The sequence below is a fragment of the Lethenteron reissneri genome, chromosome 54 (assembly GCF_015708825.2).
Source record: "Lethenteron reissneri isolate LAM-NWPU_2019-01 chromosome 54, ASM1570882v1, whole genome shotgun sequence".
NCBI classification, from domain to species: Eukaryota; Metazoa; Chordata; class Hyperoartia; order Petromyzontiformes; family Petromyzontidae; genus Lethenteron; species Lethenteron reissneri.
The window spans coordinates 2,651,289-2,671,613 of NC_083832.1; the positions used below are offsets into that span (position 1 = coordinate 2,651,289).

A 20,325-nucleotide genomic window follows, 5' to 3' on the forward strand; every position below is an offset into this window, starting at 1 on the left:
CGGGAATATACGGGGCATGTCAAGAGGTGATCTAACATTTTTAAATCATTTATATTAAGTTCACTTGCTTGCTTGCTTACTCAAGAAAAACAGAAATGAATAATAAAATGAAACCGATGCCACGCATATAAAGGATTTATAGCGAAAAACTTTGTGTTTACGGGTTAATTTTTATTTACTTTGATGATGATGATGATGATTTGACGACGATAGACGTGGTGGTGGTGATCCACTCGGGAGATGCAGGAGTTTGATAACAATGTCCGCAGAGCTGTTATCCGTTCAGCACCCTGGGGAGCGCAAGCCGCAACACTCTCCCTGATTGCATTCGCATTATTTTTAATGGACCTGACAGTCGACTCGTTTATACATTTTGGTATGAGTACATATACGATGTCAAAAAATCCACAACAGTGAGTTCAGAGCGGGATTACTGCAAGACGTGAGAACTACGTGGGCAGCTGAGGGGGCATGCCAAATCTTTGCAGACAGTTTCAAATGTAGTAACATTCTGTCTTTACCTCCCTGGTGTCGATGGTCTGTAGGCACTACGCACACTCGCGAATACTGGAGTCCGGCGGGTCGCGAAGAGGGAAAAATTGATACATTTAGCAACTCGCGAATATGCGAAAATTGCAAATCCAGAACCCGTGCTTAGCGAGGATTTCCTGCATTTGGATTGAGGGCTGCCTCGTGATACCAGCTACCATAGGCTTGAGATGCCAGGTAACCAGGAGATAGCAACGCAGCTACAGAATGTATGAAGTGAAGTCGTGAGTCATAAGGAATGACCTGGCGGACCGTATCTCTCTTTAAACACACCTCGATGCTAAATGCGGAGGAAAAAAAACTGGAGGACCCGGAGAAAAATCCACGCAGCCATCGGAAGAGAGACACGCAAACTCCAAATATAGAGACGTCAGGGTCGGGATCGAACCCACGACCTCCTGTATACCAGGCAAGGTTGTTAACATCTCGCCACCGTGCAAAGTGATTATAGACAGGCGTCAGGGTTGGGTTTAAGCCCACGAACTCCTGTATACCAGGTGAAGTAGTTAACATCTCGATTTAAAGCTTTCGTGAATGCAGGGATTCATCTTCTCGGTTCTTTCGGTAAAGTCGCGTAGAAGGGAAATAATAAAATAATAAAAATTGAACATAATAAAATACAGTTCTCACAATGTTTCGGCCACAACGCAAGCAGCCGTCCTCAGGTGAAGAACAGGTCTGTCGGAAAGACAGCATCTGAAATGTCTTTCGACAGCCCTGTTCTTCACCTGAGGACGGCTGCTTGCGTTGTGGCCGAAACGTCATAAAAATTGTATTTTATTATGTTTTATTTTTATTATTTTATTATTTCCCTTCTACGTAATTTTACCGAAAGAACCAAGAAGATAGTTAACATTTCTTAGCCACCGTGGCGCAGTGCTCCGTTGGGTCGATGGGCCTCTCACCGGGTACGTGGAAGACGCCAGCGTGCTGCGACTGAAGGCTGTGCAGCTGGAGGCTGTAGCCAGGTGGCAACTTGGCGGGACCTCGGGTACGAACCAGCATCGGCGACATGTCCTGCAGGTCTGTCGGGGGACGGTCACACGTCAGTCAGCTCATTAGTGACACGGCGATCATCACCCGTCAGCTCATTAGTGACACGGCGATCATCACACGTCAGTCAGCTCATTAGTGACACGGTGATCATCACCCGTCAGTCAGCTCATTAGTGACACGGCGATCATCACACGTCAGTCAGCTCATTAGTGACACGGCGATCATCACACGTCAGTCAGCTCATTAGTGACACGGTGATCATCACCCGTCAGCTCATTAGTGACACAGCGATCATCACCCGTCAGCTCATTAGTGACACAGCGATCATCACCCGTCAGCTCATTAGTGACACAGCGATCATCACCCGTCAGCTCATTAGTGACACGGCGATCATAACCCATCGATCTCAATCCCTCTTCTCGTACCTCTCTTTCTCCACTGCATCTACCCAACCAAGTTCCTGGTCTTCCCTCCTCCCAGTTTCCCTCCACTTTTGTGGGCACCACAACGTGGCTCCCGCGTCGCTTCGTCGACACCCAAGGCCTCTCGCCCCTCTAGGGGAAGCCCTTCTAAAGCAGTGGTTCTCATACCGGGGGGTACTCGGGGGTACAAGCAGTGCCAGATTAAGCTAGTGCGGGGCCTGTAGCATACTTTATAAAGGGGCCCTAAATATGAAAATACACATTTTTTTACTTGCATAGTAAAATAATTGTATTTTTTCATTTGCTATACAGATAGATAATATGACAAATCGCTAACCTTAAACACCCAGTCGTTCATAAAAGTCGAAGGTGGTATAGTACTATAGTGATAGAGCAAGTGCAGAATCACTGAACCGGAATTGATAGCATGAAAGCATTTAGGGCGGGGCCCTTGAAAGTGCGGGGCCCGTAGCTACTACATATGTAGCTTCTTGTGCTCCTCGGATAATCCGGCACTGGGTACAGGTGGAGAAATAGTCCCTGGGGGTGCATGAGGTGATTTATAAATGAGAGTCATTGAGTAAATAATCTTAGATGAATCTGCCAATAGAAAATAACCAAGATAAAATTTAAATCCATCTGGTAACCTAAAACGATATAAAAGACCTTTCTAAACTCACCGACCGTAAACAATGTGGGTTTCCAAGATTAACCAGCGAGCGCGAACAAATGACCCCGCGCGTTGCACAGCGTCCGTTTAATTTTCTTTTTTTTATTCACTTGTAGCTACTACCTCGTGAGGATACCTCGCGAAATGGATAACTGGTTCAAATATTGATGTCCATTATTCGTACATTTATTTCTCAGAACCATGTTGAGTCAGACGAAGGGGGTTGTGCTCGTATGAACCAAACTTCAACAAGGGGGTCACAGAAGTAGCCAATCGAAGGTTGAGAACCACTGATCTAGAGGGTGTTTACACATGCCACACGTAGCACATCTTTTTTGTGCATTTCTATTATTAAAGCGTAAAAACGCTCAGCAGGTCGACAATGAGGAGCACGGAGAGAGCTGAGGCGGCGTGAGGTGGAGGTTGGAGTTTGCATGTCTCTCTCCCTCAAACATTTAGAATCAACGTCACGCGTTTAGAATGTTTGGCTGCTGTAAATGTCCACGTGATGACAGGCCACCTTTGTCGAACCGTAATTCGTGAAAGCCAGGTCGCTTCTGAAAAATAAGCTATATACAGCTCAGTGGGGTCTTGCTTGTTCAAATAAAAAATTCGTTTAGCTTATCATTTTAGTTCATGGAGTGGTGGCCGCGCACCTGCTGCCCCCTGCAGGGAGCGGTCCTCGTTGTCGGGTGACGAGGTGGAGTCCCTCTCCTTGTCGCAGTTCACCAGAAGAACGGCGCCGTGCCCGTTGGGTCCCCACTTCCACGTCGCCTTCACGCGCCACAGAGAAAAATACAAAGATCCCCCCATGTAGCCTTAACAAAACTGTCAGGGCAAGCGCTGTTGTTGTTGCGTGCAGCACCCGTGAAGGGCCGGCACGACACATGAGGTGGTGGGTGGCCAGCATCACGCCCCGGATGCCTTTGTCTCGCCCAGTGGCGATGTTTACGCGCTGCACCGGGTACTTGTTTGAGGCCGAGTCGACCTTGGGGAGGTCCAGGACCGGTTCAGATAATCGTCACTGGTGTTGGTGGCCGTCAGTGGGAATATAAACGCGGATCGCCGGGTTCAAAGCACAGCACTCTCACCATTACACTACCACTCAGCACCACAGAGATAGAGACCCCCCATATAGCCTTTAACAAATTGTTGGGGCAAGTGCTTTTCACGAGTAGCACCTATTGAGGCTGTAACGCCACACAAGGGGGTGGGTGGCCAGCACCACACCCCGGCTGCCTTTGTTGCCCCCAGTGGCAATGTTTACTACACGCCACACCAGGTACCCATTTGAGGCTTAGTCGATCTAGGGGAGGCCCAGGATCGGTTCAGATAATCGTCACCGTGAGCAACAATAAAATCCGGGTCACCGGGTTCGTCGCGAGGCACAGTGCAAAACCGCTACTGCACGCACCACTGCCCAGCGCCACGGGCACACAGCGACACCCGTCGAAGCTTCTACAACCGCCCCCCTCCGGTGAGCGAAGACCGCGGCCACGCTCTGGGGATGACGACGCGGGCCGAGCGCTCGCGCGTTTTCCGCTTGTTTCAGACGCGCGCGGTTCGAGCCCAGCGGCCGCCCTGGATGACGCCGCGAGGTGTATCAACCGGAGACACAATGGGCCGTCTGCTTCACAGTGGTGGAGATCCCGTGACGGGATTCGAAACGGAGTGGGCCACGCGTGCCAGCGTCACGGTACAAACTTACCAATTTAAATTACTCGTAAATGACCTATGAACTATAAAACTGTACAAAAAAGATCTATTTATACTGGAGGAATCCGATGAGCTAACAAACAATCCTAAAACACGATAGGAGTGTAAAGTAAAAAATATACCAATAAGTATTTTTTTTTATATTTTACCAGGTAAAACTTACCGAGGTATTTACTTCTTTTTCAGATGCGACCTGGCCACAAATGATAGCTCAACGCAGTGGCTTATCGTGTGGAAATTTACAGCAGCGAAATACTCTAAACACAAATCGATTATAAATGTGGAGGGAGAAAGCAGAGTACCCAGAGAAAAATCCAGACGACCACTGGGAGAGAGAGAGAGACACAAACTCCAAATGTACAGCAGCAGGCGTCAGGGTCGGGATCGAACCCACGACCTCCTGTATACCAGGAAAAGGAGTTAACATCTCGCCACCGATGACTGGGGCAGAAGAGGATAACGAGCGGCCGTCCACCTCGCTGGGCTTTGACAGAAAGCCACGACTACTGGGGTAGGAGCATGTGAGAGAGAGTGGACAGAGTCAGATGAAACGAGAAGGGAGTAGGCAGGAGTGAGCCCTTGCAGAGAAACTGAGGGTGACCTCTATTTTTTTATTGGTAACAACCCTGCCAAGCCACTCCCTTGCCCCTCCCCCCCAAGTTGCCAGAGCATGCTCCCTGGACAGACGCTCCCTTCTTCCTCACTCTGCTGTCCGGATATGGAACTGCCTCCCTGATGAACACATTGTCGACAAAGTCACCAATTCCGGTCTTCAGGCCTTCAAATGCCGAGCACAGACACATGGGAAATTTCCTAACGTCACCACACGCCTTGTAGGGACTGAATCTTTGAGCTGCAGCGAACCAATGATTATGGCGATTAGATGTACTAATGTTTAACATATAGGCTTTCACGACCAAAATCATCCATAATACAGGTTTTGGGGGTTAGTGGTGGTGGCGGGTTTAACGACACATTCATATCTTTACACGATCTAACTGGAAAACACCTGCATTATAGATGTACTAATGTCTGATATGGCTACCTTTCACAATTGCACCCAATGCAACAAAAAAAAACAAATCAACGCGAGCCCCATACAAAGCGCCGATCACCAAAACGCAGTCGGGGGGGGGGGGGAGTGGAACAGAAATTCTGCGAGCAGCAGCCCCGAGTTTTCGGCGCGACAGGTGCCTAGCAAAAAACTGGGCACACTACCCCACACAGGTGGGGAACGCTAGCGGGGAAGGGAGGGGGGACATGAATGTTTATACGGAAAGGGGAAGAGGGTAAGGGGGTAAAGATAACTAGCATAGTGGGGGGAAAGATAGGGACGAGGGGGGGGGATAGGAGGGGGAAGGGGGGTGGGAGGGGGGTGATCTATTTAAGTTTATTCAGGACAGAGGGTGTGCCAGTGAAGGGATCAGAGTATGAAGGGTAACGTGGGTCTATCTACGGGTGCGGAGTCCTGGCGGCGGAGGCATTTTGGATCGTCGTCATTCTCCCCATCTGGGAAAGACGAGAGGTGGTTGAGGAGGCTACAGAGGACAATGGATGAGTGTGCTCTGCAGCAGCCGGGCAGAGGGAGCGGCGATGCAGGAGATGTGCAGACAAGAGGGAGGAGGTGTGACAGAGGGGTACGTGGGGAGAAGAAAAATACAGGGGGCTCACGATCAACGAAGATGACTCAGAGGTTACGCTACGCGCACACACTCCTTGCCAGGCGCTTTACCTTGTTAGGGTGGTTTTGCTCTACGATGCCATCTCGATCAGAGTCCACATCCAGGGAGAGGCCTGTAATGGAACAACAAAAACAGTATCGTCACCATCGCACGGCCAGAGCTTAAATATCTCACTTTCGAATCCAAGTCAATGAACTTCCTCTGTTCCTCTTTTCCTCTCTATTAAAATTAAGTGAATAATTCTGTCCATGTCCGTCCCAAACTATATTGAATTGTTACGCCTTGACAACACCTTTTTGATGTAAACAATACACTTCAGTCAAATGTCCTTAAAGTAATGATATGTTTTTTTGATGTAAAAAAAAAATTTGTAAACGACATTATTCTTATGTTAATTATACTATGATTATCAAACGGTGCATCTGAATTACAAAACCACTACTTACTAACCACTGTAACGTTGCAGGAACAATTATTCTCTTTAAGTGGCACTAAAAGTTGAAACCTGTTTAGTTCTTACTGGCTTAACCAGCTCGCCTGGTATACAGGAGGTCGTGGGATTCGACTCTGACCCTGACGCCTGCTGTATATTTTGAGTTTGCGTGTTCTCCCTGTAGGTTCCGTGGAATTTTCTCGGGGTCCTCCGGTTTTTCCCTCCACATTTCGAATCAATGTCACACGTCTAGAGTATTTTGGCTGCTTTACATTTCCACGTGATGGTAAGCCACTTCGTTGAGCTACCATTTGTGGCCAGGTCATTTCTGAAAAAAAGCGATAGAGCGCAATGTGCCTTTCCTGGTAAAATAACATAAAAAGTTTCGTTTTAGTTTAAAATATAAAAGGCTCTCAGACTGACAGAGCATATTGTGTTGGTATTATACGTGGTGAAACAGACCATGGTTTATTTACTTTACATTCCACAACTAGTGACGTAGGTGCATTAATAAATTGAGTACAATCTCTGAAGTTAACGATTCGTTTAAACCACCTTCAACCACGATCAGACGCCCAATTAACTCCTGTGGACAGACACCGGAGTGCTTTGTGAACATTGCAGTTTATGGCTGTGGGGTTTCACCATGATGTCAATCACACCTAATCTAATTTTATATTTATAGAGAGCACCTTCACTCAAGGCGCTTGACAGAGCTTACAACTCAGAGACAGAATATCATGATTGAGATGGCAGGGGCGTGCAAGAGTTGAGGAATGAGTGACCACCAAAGAGGGGTACGTCGGGATCACGGACGGGTGGGGGTAGGGATGGGAAGAAGTGGAGGGGCGAGGGGAGGGATGAAGAAGATGGGCAACAGAGGAGAGGTGAGCTTGAAAAGATTCGTGCTTAAAAACCTTCGTGTGCATCTCCTCGTCAAGAAAACAAATAATTCAAAAGAAATATGTTTGCGTTACACAGCTGTTGTTCACATTCTTCCTCTTAACCACAAGTTAATTAAAATACAGGAATAGGGGATCCTTGGACAACCAGGTGAATTGCAAATTGGCTCCAAAGCAGAGATAACAGGAATAATGGCAAATAAAGTAGCGTATATGAGGCAGTTCATTATATGCTATTGTTTGAGCTGGAACGGGCAGCCAATTTAGTCAATTGATGAAAAATTGTAACCAACGATTATTTTTTTGGTACTTGATTACTCAGGCCCATTTAAAATGGTGACTGTCCCCACATCCTTAAGGGGGGAAACCCCCCCACAAGCCATGGCCACGCCCCACCCATTACCTTCTGTTCAGTGTCAACGTGTGGAAAACAGAAGTGAGAATTATTATTTTAACATCAACTATTTTTGTCTTATCCAATTGGCCGAAAAATTGCTAGAATAATCGATTGTTTAGGTAATCAGATAACGCCGCTCTAGATACTACACGTTCAATGCCTCCCCCCCCCCTCCGTCGCCATTTCATCACGGTGTGACATCACAGGAGGTGATGTCACAATTCTGTCATTACCCGATATCGCCAACAAGCTCTAGGTGACTATCAGAGTGAATCTGGGATTGAATGGGAAGAAACGCCACTGTATGACTCTACTTTATTAGTTATTAAGACGAGGAGCTCATGTTAGTTGACTTGCTTGTCAAGAATGATGTTTTGGGCTTAGGGTTTAGAATTACACAAATACATTGTGGCTCATGTCATGGATGGTGTTGGGTGTTATTGTTATTGAATCATATTTTCGTGTTCCGTAGGTCCTGAATTTTGATAATACAAAAAAAAGTATCATGCTCGTCATCACTCGCACAAGGACACAACGCAGGAGTGAAGACACTCAGCGACCGCATCTCACCAATGGCCGTCAAGTAAACTCGAGCTTTGGCCAGGGCAACGTCAGCCTTTACTCCGTAAAAGGTCACGGACATCTGCAATCAAAACCCAAAGATGATGAGTACCACGCACGGTGGGGGGGGGGGGGGGGGTGGAGACCTGAATTAACGTGATACAAAACCCTCATCTCTGGTGGAGGCCACTCAAAGACAATGTATATATTATCAGAGCATGTTTGTTTGCAAGTATGTGTGGTTAATGCAGACTTGATTTTTTGACATAGGTATCTATTGGTGTTGGAACATCTTAACACCTGTTCTATTGCCATCACATCTAATTTTTAAATCCTTTATATTAAGTTCGCTTGCTTGCGTGCTTGCTTGCTTGCTTAGGACCGTGCAAATCTTTCGGTCGTTTTTTAACCCACTTCCCGTGATCCAATCGAGCTGACATTTTCCACACAGACTCGTTGTGCCAGACAATTATTGTTCGTGAAAAAAAATTCCCAAAATTTTACACTTTTTAGGCAAAAAAAAATTATTTTACATATATTCAAATAGAACGCATTCATGGCTTTGGCTGAACGTCAGAGTGTAAGAGCCCAGAGCGTAACCCCTCCACAGGCCGTGGTGGAGTAGCGCAGTTGGTAGCGCCCTCGCTTCCCATGCCAAAGGTCGCGGGATCGATCCCCGCGTCCTCCACAGGCGAATATATTTTTAAATCCTTTATATTAAGTTCGCGTGCTTGCTTGCTTGCTTGCGTGCTTGCTTGCTTGCGTGCTTGCTTGCTTGCTTACGACCGTGCAAATCTTTCGGTCGTTTTTTAACCCACTTCCCGTGATCCAATCGAGCTGACATTTTCCACACAGACTCGTTGTGCGAGACAATTAATGTTCGTGAAAAAAAATTCCCAAAATGTTACACTGTTTAGGGAAAACAATCATCTGACCCATAGGTGGCAGCCATCTCAAGCCAGAGGACGAGAGGACTCTAGCCGCCACGCATATAAAGGATTTATAGTGAAAAACTTTGTTTTTAAATCCTTTATTAAATCCTTTATATTAAGTTCGCTTGCTTGCTTGCATGCTTGCGTGCTTGCTTGCTTGCTTACGACCGTGCAAATCGTTCGGTCGTTTTTTAACCCACTTCCCGTGATCCAATCGAGCTGACATTTTGCACACAGACTCGTTGTGCGTGACAATTAATTTTCGTGAAAAATTTTCCCAAAATTTTACACTGTTTAGGGTAAAAAAAATATTTAATTACCAATTGCTTAATGGTGGCAGACAATCATCTGACCCATAGGTGGCAGCCATCTCAAGCCAGAGGACGAGAGGACTCTAGCCGCCACGCATATAAAGGATTTATAGTGAAAAACTTTGTTTTTACGGGTTAATTTTTTCCATTGTATTTCTGATATGTTGAATAAATAGCATCCATCCCTCTTTTGAATACTCATTTTGCCTGGGAATATCCCATGAATGCAATCGTGATGATTGCGGCAGTGGCCTGTGATAGGAGTGTTGGTGGTAATGGTCATGTGCACTTCGCCGGATAAGAGTGGTGTGGCAGTGATATCAATGTCGGTCACGGTGGAGAGTAAATGGATTCAGTGGCAGATACGGTGGTGGTGTTGTTGCTCGTGGTAGCGATTAAGTGCCCTCACTGTAGTGGCAGATGAATCAGTTCTGGTGGAGGTGGTGGTAGTAATGGTTATAAAGGGTGGTGGTGGACGAATTCAGACAAAGAATCCCCATATAGGCTTTAACAGACTATTGGGGCAAGTGTTATTGACGAGCACCTATGAAGGTTAGCAAGGCGCAAGACGGGGTGGGTGGCAACACCACGCTTGGCCGCCTTTGTCTCCCCAGTGGCAATGTTTGTATATACTGCATCAGGTAATCATTTGAGGCTGAGTCGGCCTAGGGGAGGTCCATGACCAGTTCAGATCATGAATCGTCACTGGTGTTGGCCGTGAGTGAGAATCGAACTTAGGTCGCCGGGTTCGTAGCGTGGTGCATTAACTACTGCGAATTGAGAACGCACACCCACACACAACAACAACTGCCATTCACCACTAAGTGATGGTGGTGTTATCACAGCGCCAGTGCCAGGCCAGGTGCACTTTGAGGCCACGTGAAGTGTCGAAGGCTCGCTGGACAGACCCAGGTACCATGGGTTGACCGACTGAGATGACTGGCAAATGCACCAGCCGTGCCCCCATAATGTGCACGCATACAAACGCGCACGCGCACATATGCACACGTGGCGTAACGCTCTCACCTTCTTGTCACCAACCTCCTGGCTGGGCGTGAGCACCTGAGCGTGCACCTGGGTGCCCACGGCCACGCGGCCGCGCATGTCGGTGGCCGCCGACTTGAACGGCGTGCTCACCCAGCACGTGACGTCCACGCTGGCGCTCACAGAGAAACTCTTTGCCCCCGGCGGTGCCACACTAGGAATGGGCAAAGGGGGGGGGGGGATAGGGCAATTTTAATGTACAGCATCCCATTAGTTTGAACGGTAAATCCTAAACAAAATCTGCTGCATTGCCAAAATATAATACTGAACTAAACAATTTTGTTTATTTTACCAGCTAAGGCCCCACACTGAACTATATATATATATATCTTTTTCCAGAAGCGACCTGGCCATAAATGATAGCTCAACGAAGTGGATTATCGTCACGTGGATATTTATAGCAGCCAGATACCGGAGGGCCCTGAAAAAAAAAAACACACGACCACGGGGAGAGAGACACCACAAACTCTAAATATGCAGCAGGCGTCAGGGTCTAGATTTAACCCACGACCTCCCGTATACTAGGCGAGGAAGTTAACATCTCGCCACCATGGCACCCGTAAAAGAATGAGTTCTCACAAAAACAAAACAAACATCCCCTGTACTGTTTTGAATACACGTAGTCTGTCAGAATTTTCAGAAATTAAATGTCCTACACACGGGTTGTCGTTTACACTCAAAATAGCCCCTACTATATCAGTTACAACAACATGCCAAGTTGATCGTTAGACATTATCTATCCACTGCTGGATGATGGCCTCACCATCCCATTGTGGCACTGCATTGCCACATGCCCTCTTGCGCCAACATGATCTGCCACCACTGCCATCTCCACGGGAGTTGTGAAACTCATTTTTGGCAGTATGTACACTCTATTTAAGATATCTTAGCACATTTAATTCAGCCGTTTGGGTGGCCACTTTATCTCAATTATAATTTATCATCAGCTCAGACACATGCAAAGTAGTTTTGTGTGACAGCCACCAACCACTGCTAAGTCAACATAACTCTGAGCTGCATTTAGAAACATGCGTTTAGAGTATTTGACTATGATACATTTCCACGTGATTGACACTTTGTTGATCTATAATTTGTGGTCAGGTCGCTTCTGTAAAAAGAGCTATGCAGCTCAGTGGGCCTGATCTGGTAAAATAAAATAAAAACTAATAGTTAACTCTAGTGTGCCATGATGGTCTTCATGAGGTGCTTACTAACAGCACTTGCCTCCAACAATTTGGTAAAGGCTACAGAGGGCATATTTGTCTTTGTATATATGTGTATGCATGCATGTGTAGGTTGTGTGCATCTGAGGTTAGTACTTGTGGTTGACTGCCTAGTTGGTTATGGTTTAAGGCTAGGACTCGCATTCGATCGGTTAATTTGTTCTGCTTGCAAACTGATTGCCCCCCATCTCCCCATTGCAACGTGACCTCTTTTTTTGGCAACGCTTCTGTGACAGCAGCGTGAATCAGACACCAAAGTACACCCCCACCCCAAGTCCCAGTCTATATTAATCAATGCTGCATGTGCCATGGGTCGTCCTTCCCCCGCACCTCCGATTAGCACGGAAGGCTACGTACAGCGCGAAAGATGTTCAACATACAGTACACAAACATAGAACATAGCAATGAATGGGCCTCGGGAAACAGCACCACTCTGCGTAGCTGTGGGGCAAATCAATCGCATCTGGAGAGGGAGCCCTGGGCACCGAACCATAGGCACGGGTAAACTTGCACAGTTATTGGGTTGTGTCTCTCATGTGGCGACCACTGCGTTCTGAATCCTTTAGCAAAGGGCACTTCGTCGCCGTTCCCTTCCTCACTGTTGCACACGCGCACGAGAGAGACAAGATAATGAAACGAGCCACAGATTGTTCGGTTGTAACCACGCCGGTTGTTGGTGGGCACTTCTGAACCAGAATATTCTCTGTGAGTCGCTACATCTACAGCGTGTACAAATCGCTGGGGATATGCGAATGATTGGAATAAGAGCAGATGGCCAAACGCCATGGGTTATACGAAATGCATTTATGCAAAGTTGGTGCTGCCCTGCATTTTTATTTCCTCACACAAGCATTTACTTTATACTGAACATCTGTGAAAAAGAGCTTTATTGCTCATCGGATTCCTCCAGTATGATAAAGATTCCAATTCTGACCGATGCTGGCGACAAAGAAAATTCCGGTTCAGAAGTGCCCACCGACAACCCAAACAAATCTGCGGCGCGGCCGATGGCGGGCACCTCTGAACCAGAATGTTCTCTGTGAGTTGCTACATCTACAGCGTGTACAAATCACTGGGGATGTGCGAACGGTTGGAATCATTGCAGATTGCCAAGCGCCATGGGTTATACCAGGGGGGTCAGCAACCTGCGGCTCCAGAGTCGCATGCGGTGGCTCTTTGGCTCCCCCCTTGCGGGCAGCCGTAAAATAAAAAGTAGGCCTTAAACGTAATTAAACGTAAAGATAATTGATTAAATATGGCAGGGAATGGGTCACTTTGTAATATCTTGGCGATGGCAAAATGTACAGCAGTCAAACTGTATTGTTAAAGTGTCACTAAGGGGGACAAAAACTAAATAGACGCAGTTTATTCCATCACCTATTTTAGTTAAGTCACAATGTGGTTGTCATCTGCTTTATACCTGCTGCTGTGTTTGTGTGTAACAAGGAGCTCAGAGTGCGAACGGCTCTCAAACTATATTGGTCAAAGACAAAACAAAAATGTCTCTTCTTTTTTTAACAGTTGCCGAGCCCTGGGTACACACGAATTGCGTTCGTGCAAAGTTGATGCTGCCCTGCATTTGCTTTACTCGCACCGCATTTTCTTTCTCCTGGATATCTGTGAAAAAAAATGGGTTGTAGCTCATCGGATTCCTCCAGGGTAATAAAGTTTCTGATTCTGACCGCTGCTGACGATAGGACCCCCCCCCCCCCCCACTCGAGGGCACGTGGGCTTCTCTTCCACAATGGGCAGCCATCTTGGAAACGCACGGGAGTACCCACACTTTAGAGGCCGTCCGTAAATGACGTCACGCGATTTTGGACGATTTTGACCCCCCCCCCCCCTCACATGGCGTCACAAAAAGTCAGACCCCCCCCCCCCTCAAATATGACGTCACAAAGCTCTGCCCCCCCCCCCCCAAAAAATAAAACATGCTTCAAATCGCTTTAAACTATTGCCATTGTAGTGCGTATTTAATGTGGCGCTGCACTCTGATGTTGTAGGAGTGTTGTTATAACAATTAGTGTTGTTATAACAATTCTATATTTATTCAAAGTTGTGCATTTTGATGTGACGTCACATTTCTCAACCCCCTCCCCCCCCTGTCACATATCGTCACAAATGTCTGATCCCCCCCCCCCCCCTAGGTGCGTGACGGCATATTTATGGACGGCCCCTTGCCCCACCCATTTATGGCTGTTGAGTGGACAGAAGTGGGGGGGTTTGGTAGGTGGGGCGGGGGGGAGATTTCAACTGCCGTGACCTCACTAGTCCAGTGTGTTGGCAATAATCACAAGGCGGCATCCGTGGGCGTGCAAGAGGATGTACAATGTTTACCCACATTGGTGTATTTGTTATAATGGTTACGGGGTGGTGGTGGGGGAGATTTATTATGGGAGAGCTTTGGTGGTTCTCAGAGTGTGGTCTCCGGTCCCACCGGTGGTCCATGGCGGTCCTCCAGGTGGTCTGTGGTGGTTGTTGATGCAAATGCACAGATAGATCCGGACAATAATGACGATGTATTATACCTTTTCTTTCGTACATTAATTGAATTACCCCAAACCCTGAGATCTAAATGCCACCCTTAACAAATACACTTTAAGCTGCGTTAAAGAAAGAAGTTTTTTTTTCCCCCAGTAATATTAGTAATTTGGTATTAGTGATATTTAGAGAGAGGAGTGAATGCGTTTCGTCACCAGCGGTGGTTCGTGGAAATGTTTGCATCCGCTGAGTGGTCCGTGGGCATAAGACGATTGAGAAATACTGCGCTATGAACGATTCAGTGCTTTGGGCGCCTTGTATAGTCACCGGGAAATGATTAAGATGTTCAGCAGGGAAACCCCTGCCAGGGCCATCGAGGGGAACTGGGGAGTGGTGGTGGTGGTTAGGGCGGTGGCACAGTGATTAGCGCGCTGCACTATGAACCCGCGGGATCCGAGTTCGATTCCCGCTCACGGCCAACAACCAGCGATGATTATCTGAAACGGGTCCTGGGTCTCCCCTAGGTCGACTCAACCTCAAGTGAGTATGAGGTGCAGTGTGTAAAAATCAGCACTCATCTGGCATTTTACTCTGGGCATCCAAGAACGCAATCGGTGACCCTACTTAAAATCGGTTACTCCCGATAAACAGTGCAACAAAATTCCACTTGGATTAACAAAGCGTATCAATGTGACCATGGCTCAAGGTGTTGTATAAGTGTGGGGACGACAAGCACGTCCACAGAGCTTTTGCGGGGGGGGGGGGGGGGTTATAAAGAAAAACATGTTGGCAGGCAGAGGGGTTAAATTCTACAGGTCACAAATGATCTTATGGTAGATGGTCAAATTAACACTTTTTTTGGGAGAGAGAGATATTCGTTTCGGCAAATGACGAAGGCCTCTAGCCCTGACTTAAATCCGGGCAACGGTGACGGCGGTTTGGATGGGCAAAATAAAATAATTCCAAATCACGGGCGCTCATGTTGTTGCTCTGGAGACCTGGAGATCGATGATCATCGATGTTCGGTCGCCTTGTTGATGCCACTCGTCGTGAATTCTCACTCAACAGGGTGGGCCACGTGAAGGCTGCCACGGGGAGGCGGGGGGCAGCAGCAGAGTAAACGAGTGCCCTCCCATTCGATGAAAGTTTATTTAGGGGTTCGGACAGAAGGCCCTCGTTTCTGGAGCAGAGAGCACTCGAGGGGGAGTAAAGTGGGCTGAGAGAGGGGCGAGGTAGGCGAGTCCGCGGAGTATCTTAGAGGTGTCGAGTACGATGCCGGGAATCGATCCGAATTGGGGGTGAGATGTGGCATTGTTTACAGGGTGCTGTGGATGAAGTCCGGTGGAGTTTGTAGATTTAGCGACGTCATATGCCTCCGATTAGCATGGTTTGGCTTTTGTGCGTTGTGAAAGAAGCTCGACATACATGTGTACGTACTACGAGAAGAGAGTTTCAGTAGTTACGTTGAGAGGTGATGATGGTCTCAAGCAGCAGCAGCAGCTATGGCGAGGAGATGGCAGGTGCCAGTGCAGGTACAAAGGTAAGACCTACTTTACATGCGATACCTCACCGAATGTTACCCGTGTCTTCCATAAATCATTGTTAGAATCACGTTCACATTCCTTGGTTATCAGTGACTGATTTGGCTGTGATTGTAAAAATCTTTACAGCAAATCCCATAGTACAAGCCCTTACTGGCTACATAAGCAAACAATAGTTATCTTAAGATAATAGTACAGTAGTCCCTTGACTAACTTTTCATCCGTTCCATGAAAACTACTGACAATCGAAATAACTGTGCATTGAATTCACTTATAAGTTGAAAAATAAGTCTGCAAGAGAGACGTTTCCACTGCCAAAACAGAAAACGTCATGTAAACAAAGCCAGTCGAGGTCTCAAAGCTCATAAATGGGCGTCGCTGATAGGCTGAGGCACGCTCTGCCCACTTACGAGCGCTCCGATTAGCTGAAATTGGCGCCCCGCGTGCATAACGTAAACGTTACCGTTAATCAAAATGTTAACATCAGTGGAAACCACGGGGGTCCTATGGGAGAGAAAACGTCAATCAATAAAAAACGTTAACCGAGGGACTACTGTATTAGTTCAGGGACACCAAAACAAAGCCCCCGACAGAAATCTAGACGCCCCCCCACCACCGCCCTATCATAGACTGGCTGGAAGAGCCAAGGCCCACATATAGACTCTCCGGAGGCTTACCGTTTGCTGGGCAAGGAAGGTGCTGGAACCAGATCAGCAATTCGGAAACTATGTAACAGAAGAAACCTTCTCTCCCCAGACATCACACTGCTGAAGTTGTCCCAAACCTGGAAAGCCCCGAGAATCCGGCCCAAGATCAATACCGCCCAAAACTCTTACAGTTTAATTTCATGCATGGCACATACATGACAAAAGAAAGGGCAAAATTCACGGCAAACCCCTCCCGACTATCCAGCATGTACCCCAGGCACAATACAAAACCACTTACGCGCGGTTTTGGTCATGCCCGGGCATCCCAAATTTCTACCAGAAGATGACATTTGACAAATGAGGCAACAACCTCTCTCCATCGATTGAAACTACCCTGTGGGGGGGGGGGGGGGGCTTGAAAGCGAGTAACCCTTTCAAAACACCAGCACGCCCTACTCCAAGCGTTCACCATCGTAGCCCAGGAAAACCATCCTTGGCAAACTGGAAAGACCATAACCCCGCCCCCCATGGGGGCAATGGCGTTACATCCTGCTCGCTCACGCGGGCAATGAACACCTTGTCCCACAAGGCAATGAAAGGGTATTTTAGGTCAGGGCATCCCCCCTCCTACCTCCGAAGTTTAAAATTAGAGTAAAGTGTCCCCATGCCCCCCTCGTTGACCGGGACGCGTTGGGCACATGGGGCCTGGCGAATATTCGTGAGCGGTTGTTGTTTTTGTCGCCCCCAACTTTCTGCAGCGGGCCTTTGTTCTTGCGTACAGCAAGACTCTCGTGAAACATATTTTTAAATGAGAGGAAATGTGGAGAGGCCCCGGGAGGGTGGGAGACGGGAACGGGCAAGGGAGAGGGGGAACCCCCCACCGCCACCAGTTGAGATAAGAAGGTCCCAGAATAGAGGAGAGGTTGTCATCCCAAAACGCAAAGCCACGTGGATGTTAGTATGATTTATCGGGCGCATTCCTTCCTCATCCACCTTCACCGATACACCTGATCTCCCCCCTAGAATGCTGATTACTTCCTCCCCGCCCCCTCTTGCCCCCACCCCCCCTCCATATATACAATCTCCCACTCTCCCCCGTTGGAAGACCCCCTCAGGGTGGTCACCGAACATTCCTTCCACACACCTCTACATGTTCAAGCGCCAAAAGTCCCCACACCCACCCAAACCCACCCATCCATTCACCCAAACCCACCCAAATCCACCCATCCAAACCCACCCACCCACGTTTTCTATTGTGTTGTGCACATCTATAACCTCTGCTTTCCCGCGAGAGAGACTTCTGCTACAACTCGTTAAATTAATCCACTACCAAATGAGGGCCTGCCCCAGGCCCTGTCAGTCATGGTGATTGTTTGACCACATCTCGCCACACTTGTGAATGGAGGTAAAAAAAAAATAAATGCGGGAACCAGGATCGGTAGAGTTATGATCACTCACCACTGACGTTAACTATCGCTGGGAATCAAACTCAGGTAAGCGGTTTAATTTATGCGGTAAAACAAACCACTGCGTCACTAGTCCCCACAATGAGCTCCTACCCAAGTCAAGAGCGCTGTGAAGGTGAACTCCACCACCATAATTCTCAACAACACATCTGTAAATTAGCGCTCAGCAGGAAGGAAGCATCCAACGCACATCCGATTAACGCGGCTGGCTACGTACGGTGCGAAAGAAGTCCAACGCACGTATGTCCAGGGCACCTACCCATGACCACACACTCGCAACTCGCGTCTCTCGAGCTCTAGGATCGGACTTTGAGTCCGATTCGTGAAATATGTTTTGCGTATTAAATAAGTGTTTATTTTAGATGTTATTATTTAGTGATGTAGCGTGGTTGGTACGGCAGCTGGTGAACGGAATGTCTGATCTTAACGTATCTAGATTTATATAGCGCCGCTTATTATAGCAATCATTTAACACGCAGGAGGCTTTCGCGACCAATATCCATAATCTTTTTTTCTGGGTTAAATCGCGTAAATATATAAATGTGTCGTTAAAACCCGCCACCACCCGACACAGCCAACTAGTAAGGGTTGTCACATAAACAGAACGTGGCCAATTCGTCACTAGTACAGCACACCGGTGTGTTGGAGAGCCAAGCCACAACATTTACAATCGGAGTACGACGTTTCGCCAGTAATTACAACCAGCTTCATCAGGCGACAGCCAGAAACTAGCTACTACTCACGAAGACTAATTACGAACCCCCGACTTACAAACACCCCGCACTTACATGAAATATATTTTTGAAAATAGCTTTGACTTAAAAAAAACGCGAACTCGCAATTGCAAACTGAACCGCGGAACGATGCTGTTCAGAGTTGCGATAGACCGCGAGGTGCAACGAGTTGGCCCCACGCTGGCATTCAGCGTTTGCGTTATGTGTGTGTGTGCGCGTGGCCGTGTGTGTGTGCATGTGGACGTGTGTGTGTGTGCGTGTGGACGTGTGTGTGTGCGCGTGTGTGCGCGTGTGTGTGAAAGTGAGTGGGGAGCGGTAGTGTAGCGGTTAGCGCGCTTCGCTATGAACCCGGCGACCCGAGTTCGATTCCCGCTCACGGCCAACACCACCAGTGACGATTATCTGAGCCGGTCCTGGGCCTCCCCTAGGTCGACTCAGCCTCAAATGAGTACCCGGTGCGATGTGTAAACATCGCCACTTGGGAGACAAAGGCGGTCGAGCGTGGTGCTGGCCACCCACCCCCTCGTGTACCGTTCCGGCCTTCGTAGGTGCTCGCTAACAGCACTTGCCCCTACAGTCTGTTACAGGCTATACGGGGGAACTTTGTTTGGAGTGGTGGTGTAGCGGTTAGCGCTACGCTGCGCTGGGGGCCATCCATTGAGTAAGTTCGCATGGAGGGGGGAGGGGGGGTTAACCTAAATGCGTACGCTTGCGTATGGAGGGGTCTACTGACAATGTACGTACGCATAGGAAACGGAGAAAATCCACACGACCACGGAAACAGAGGACATGCAAACTCCAAATATACAGCAGGCGTCAGGGTCGGGATTGAACCCACGACCTCCAGCATATTTAACGAGATCGGTGGCCACTAGGGGGAGGCAGTCTTTATGAAAATACCTGATCAGCTACACTCCCCTTGAAGGCCGGGTGGTGTGGCGTGCCCACTCATGTCTTTACGATAACAATCAGAGGTCAACATGTAAACGTAAAAAGTTCCAGCATGAGACCACTTTGTCACACAAGAGCCCTCACACCGTTAACTGTCAGTTTCCCCTCTGCGGAAATCATCGTAGCATCGGAGTGGGAACAGTTCTATGTATGTTGAACTTCTTTTCACCGTACGTAGCCAACCGCGCTAATCAGAGGTGCGCTTGAACGACACCAACACAGTGTTATCGGTGTACACCGGCTCTGTTCGACCACTTTACGACTGCTCAACACATAGCTCAAATATATCACTAGGTAACACACATACAGATCCATGCGTCACTCACTGGTACACACACACACAGCTCTATGTATCACTCACTGGTACACACACAAAGCTCCATGTATCACTCACTGGTACACACACACAGCTCCATGTGTCACTCACTGGTACACACACACACAGCTCCATGTGTCACTCACTGGTACACACACACACAGCTCCATGTGTCACTCACTGGTACACACACAAAGCTCCATGTGTCACTCACTGGTACACACACACACAGCTCCATGTGTCACTCACTGGTACACACAAACACAGCTCCATGTGTCACTCACTGGTACACACACACACAGCTCCATGTGTCACTCACTGGTACACACACACACAGCTCCATGTGTCACT

At 47.9% G+C, this 20,325-nt stretch overlaps 1 protein-coding gene across 1 annotated transcript in view; it reads right to left on the reverse strand.

Moving 5' to 3' along the window:
• Positions 1-20,325, reverse strand: part of LOC133356432 (protein-arginine deiminase type-2-like) — a 35,689-nt gene that overhangs the window by 14,595 nt on the left and 769 nt on the right. Inside the window, exons 2-6 of the mRNA XM_061573960.1 lie at positions 10,598-10,769; positions 8,338-8,410; positions 6,086-6,147; positions 3,294-3,411; positions 1,455-1,574 (exon numbers count right to left, since the gene is read on the reverse strand). Of these exons, the coding sequence (XP_061429944.1) occupies positions 1,455-1,574; positions 3,294-3,411; positions 6,086-6,147; positions 8,338-8,410; positions 10,598-10,769 (545 nt within the window). The remainder of the gene's footprint in view (positions 1-1,454; positions 1,575-3,293; positions 3,412-6,085; positions 6,148-8,337; positions 8,411-10,597; positions 10,770-20,325) is intronic.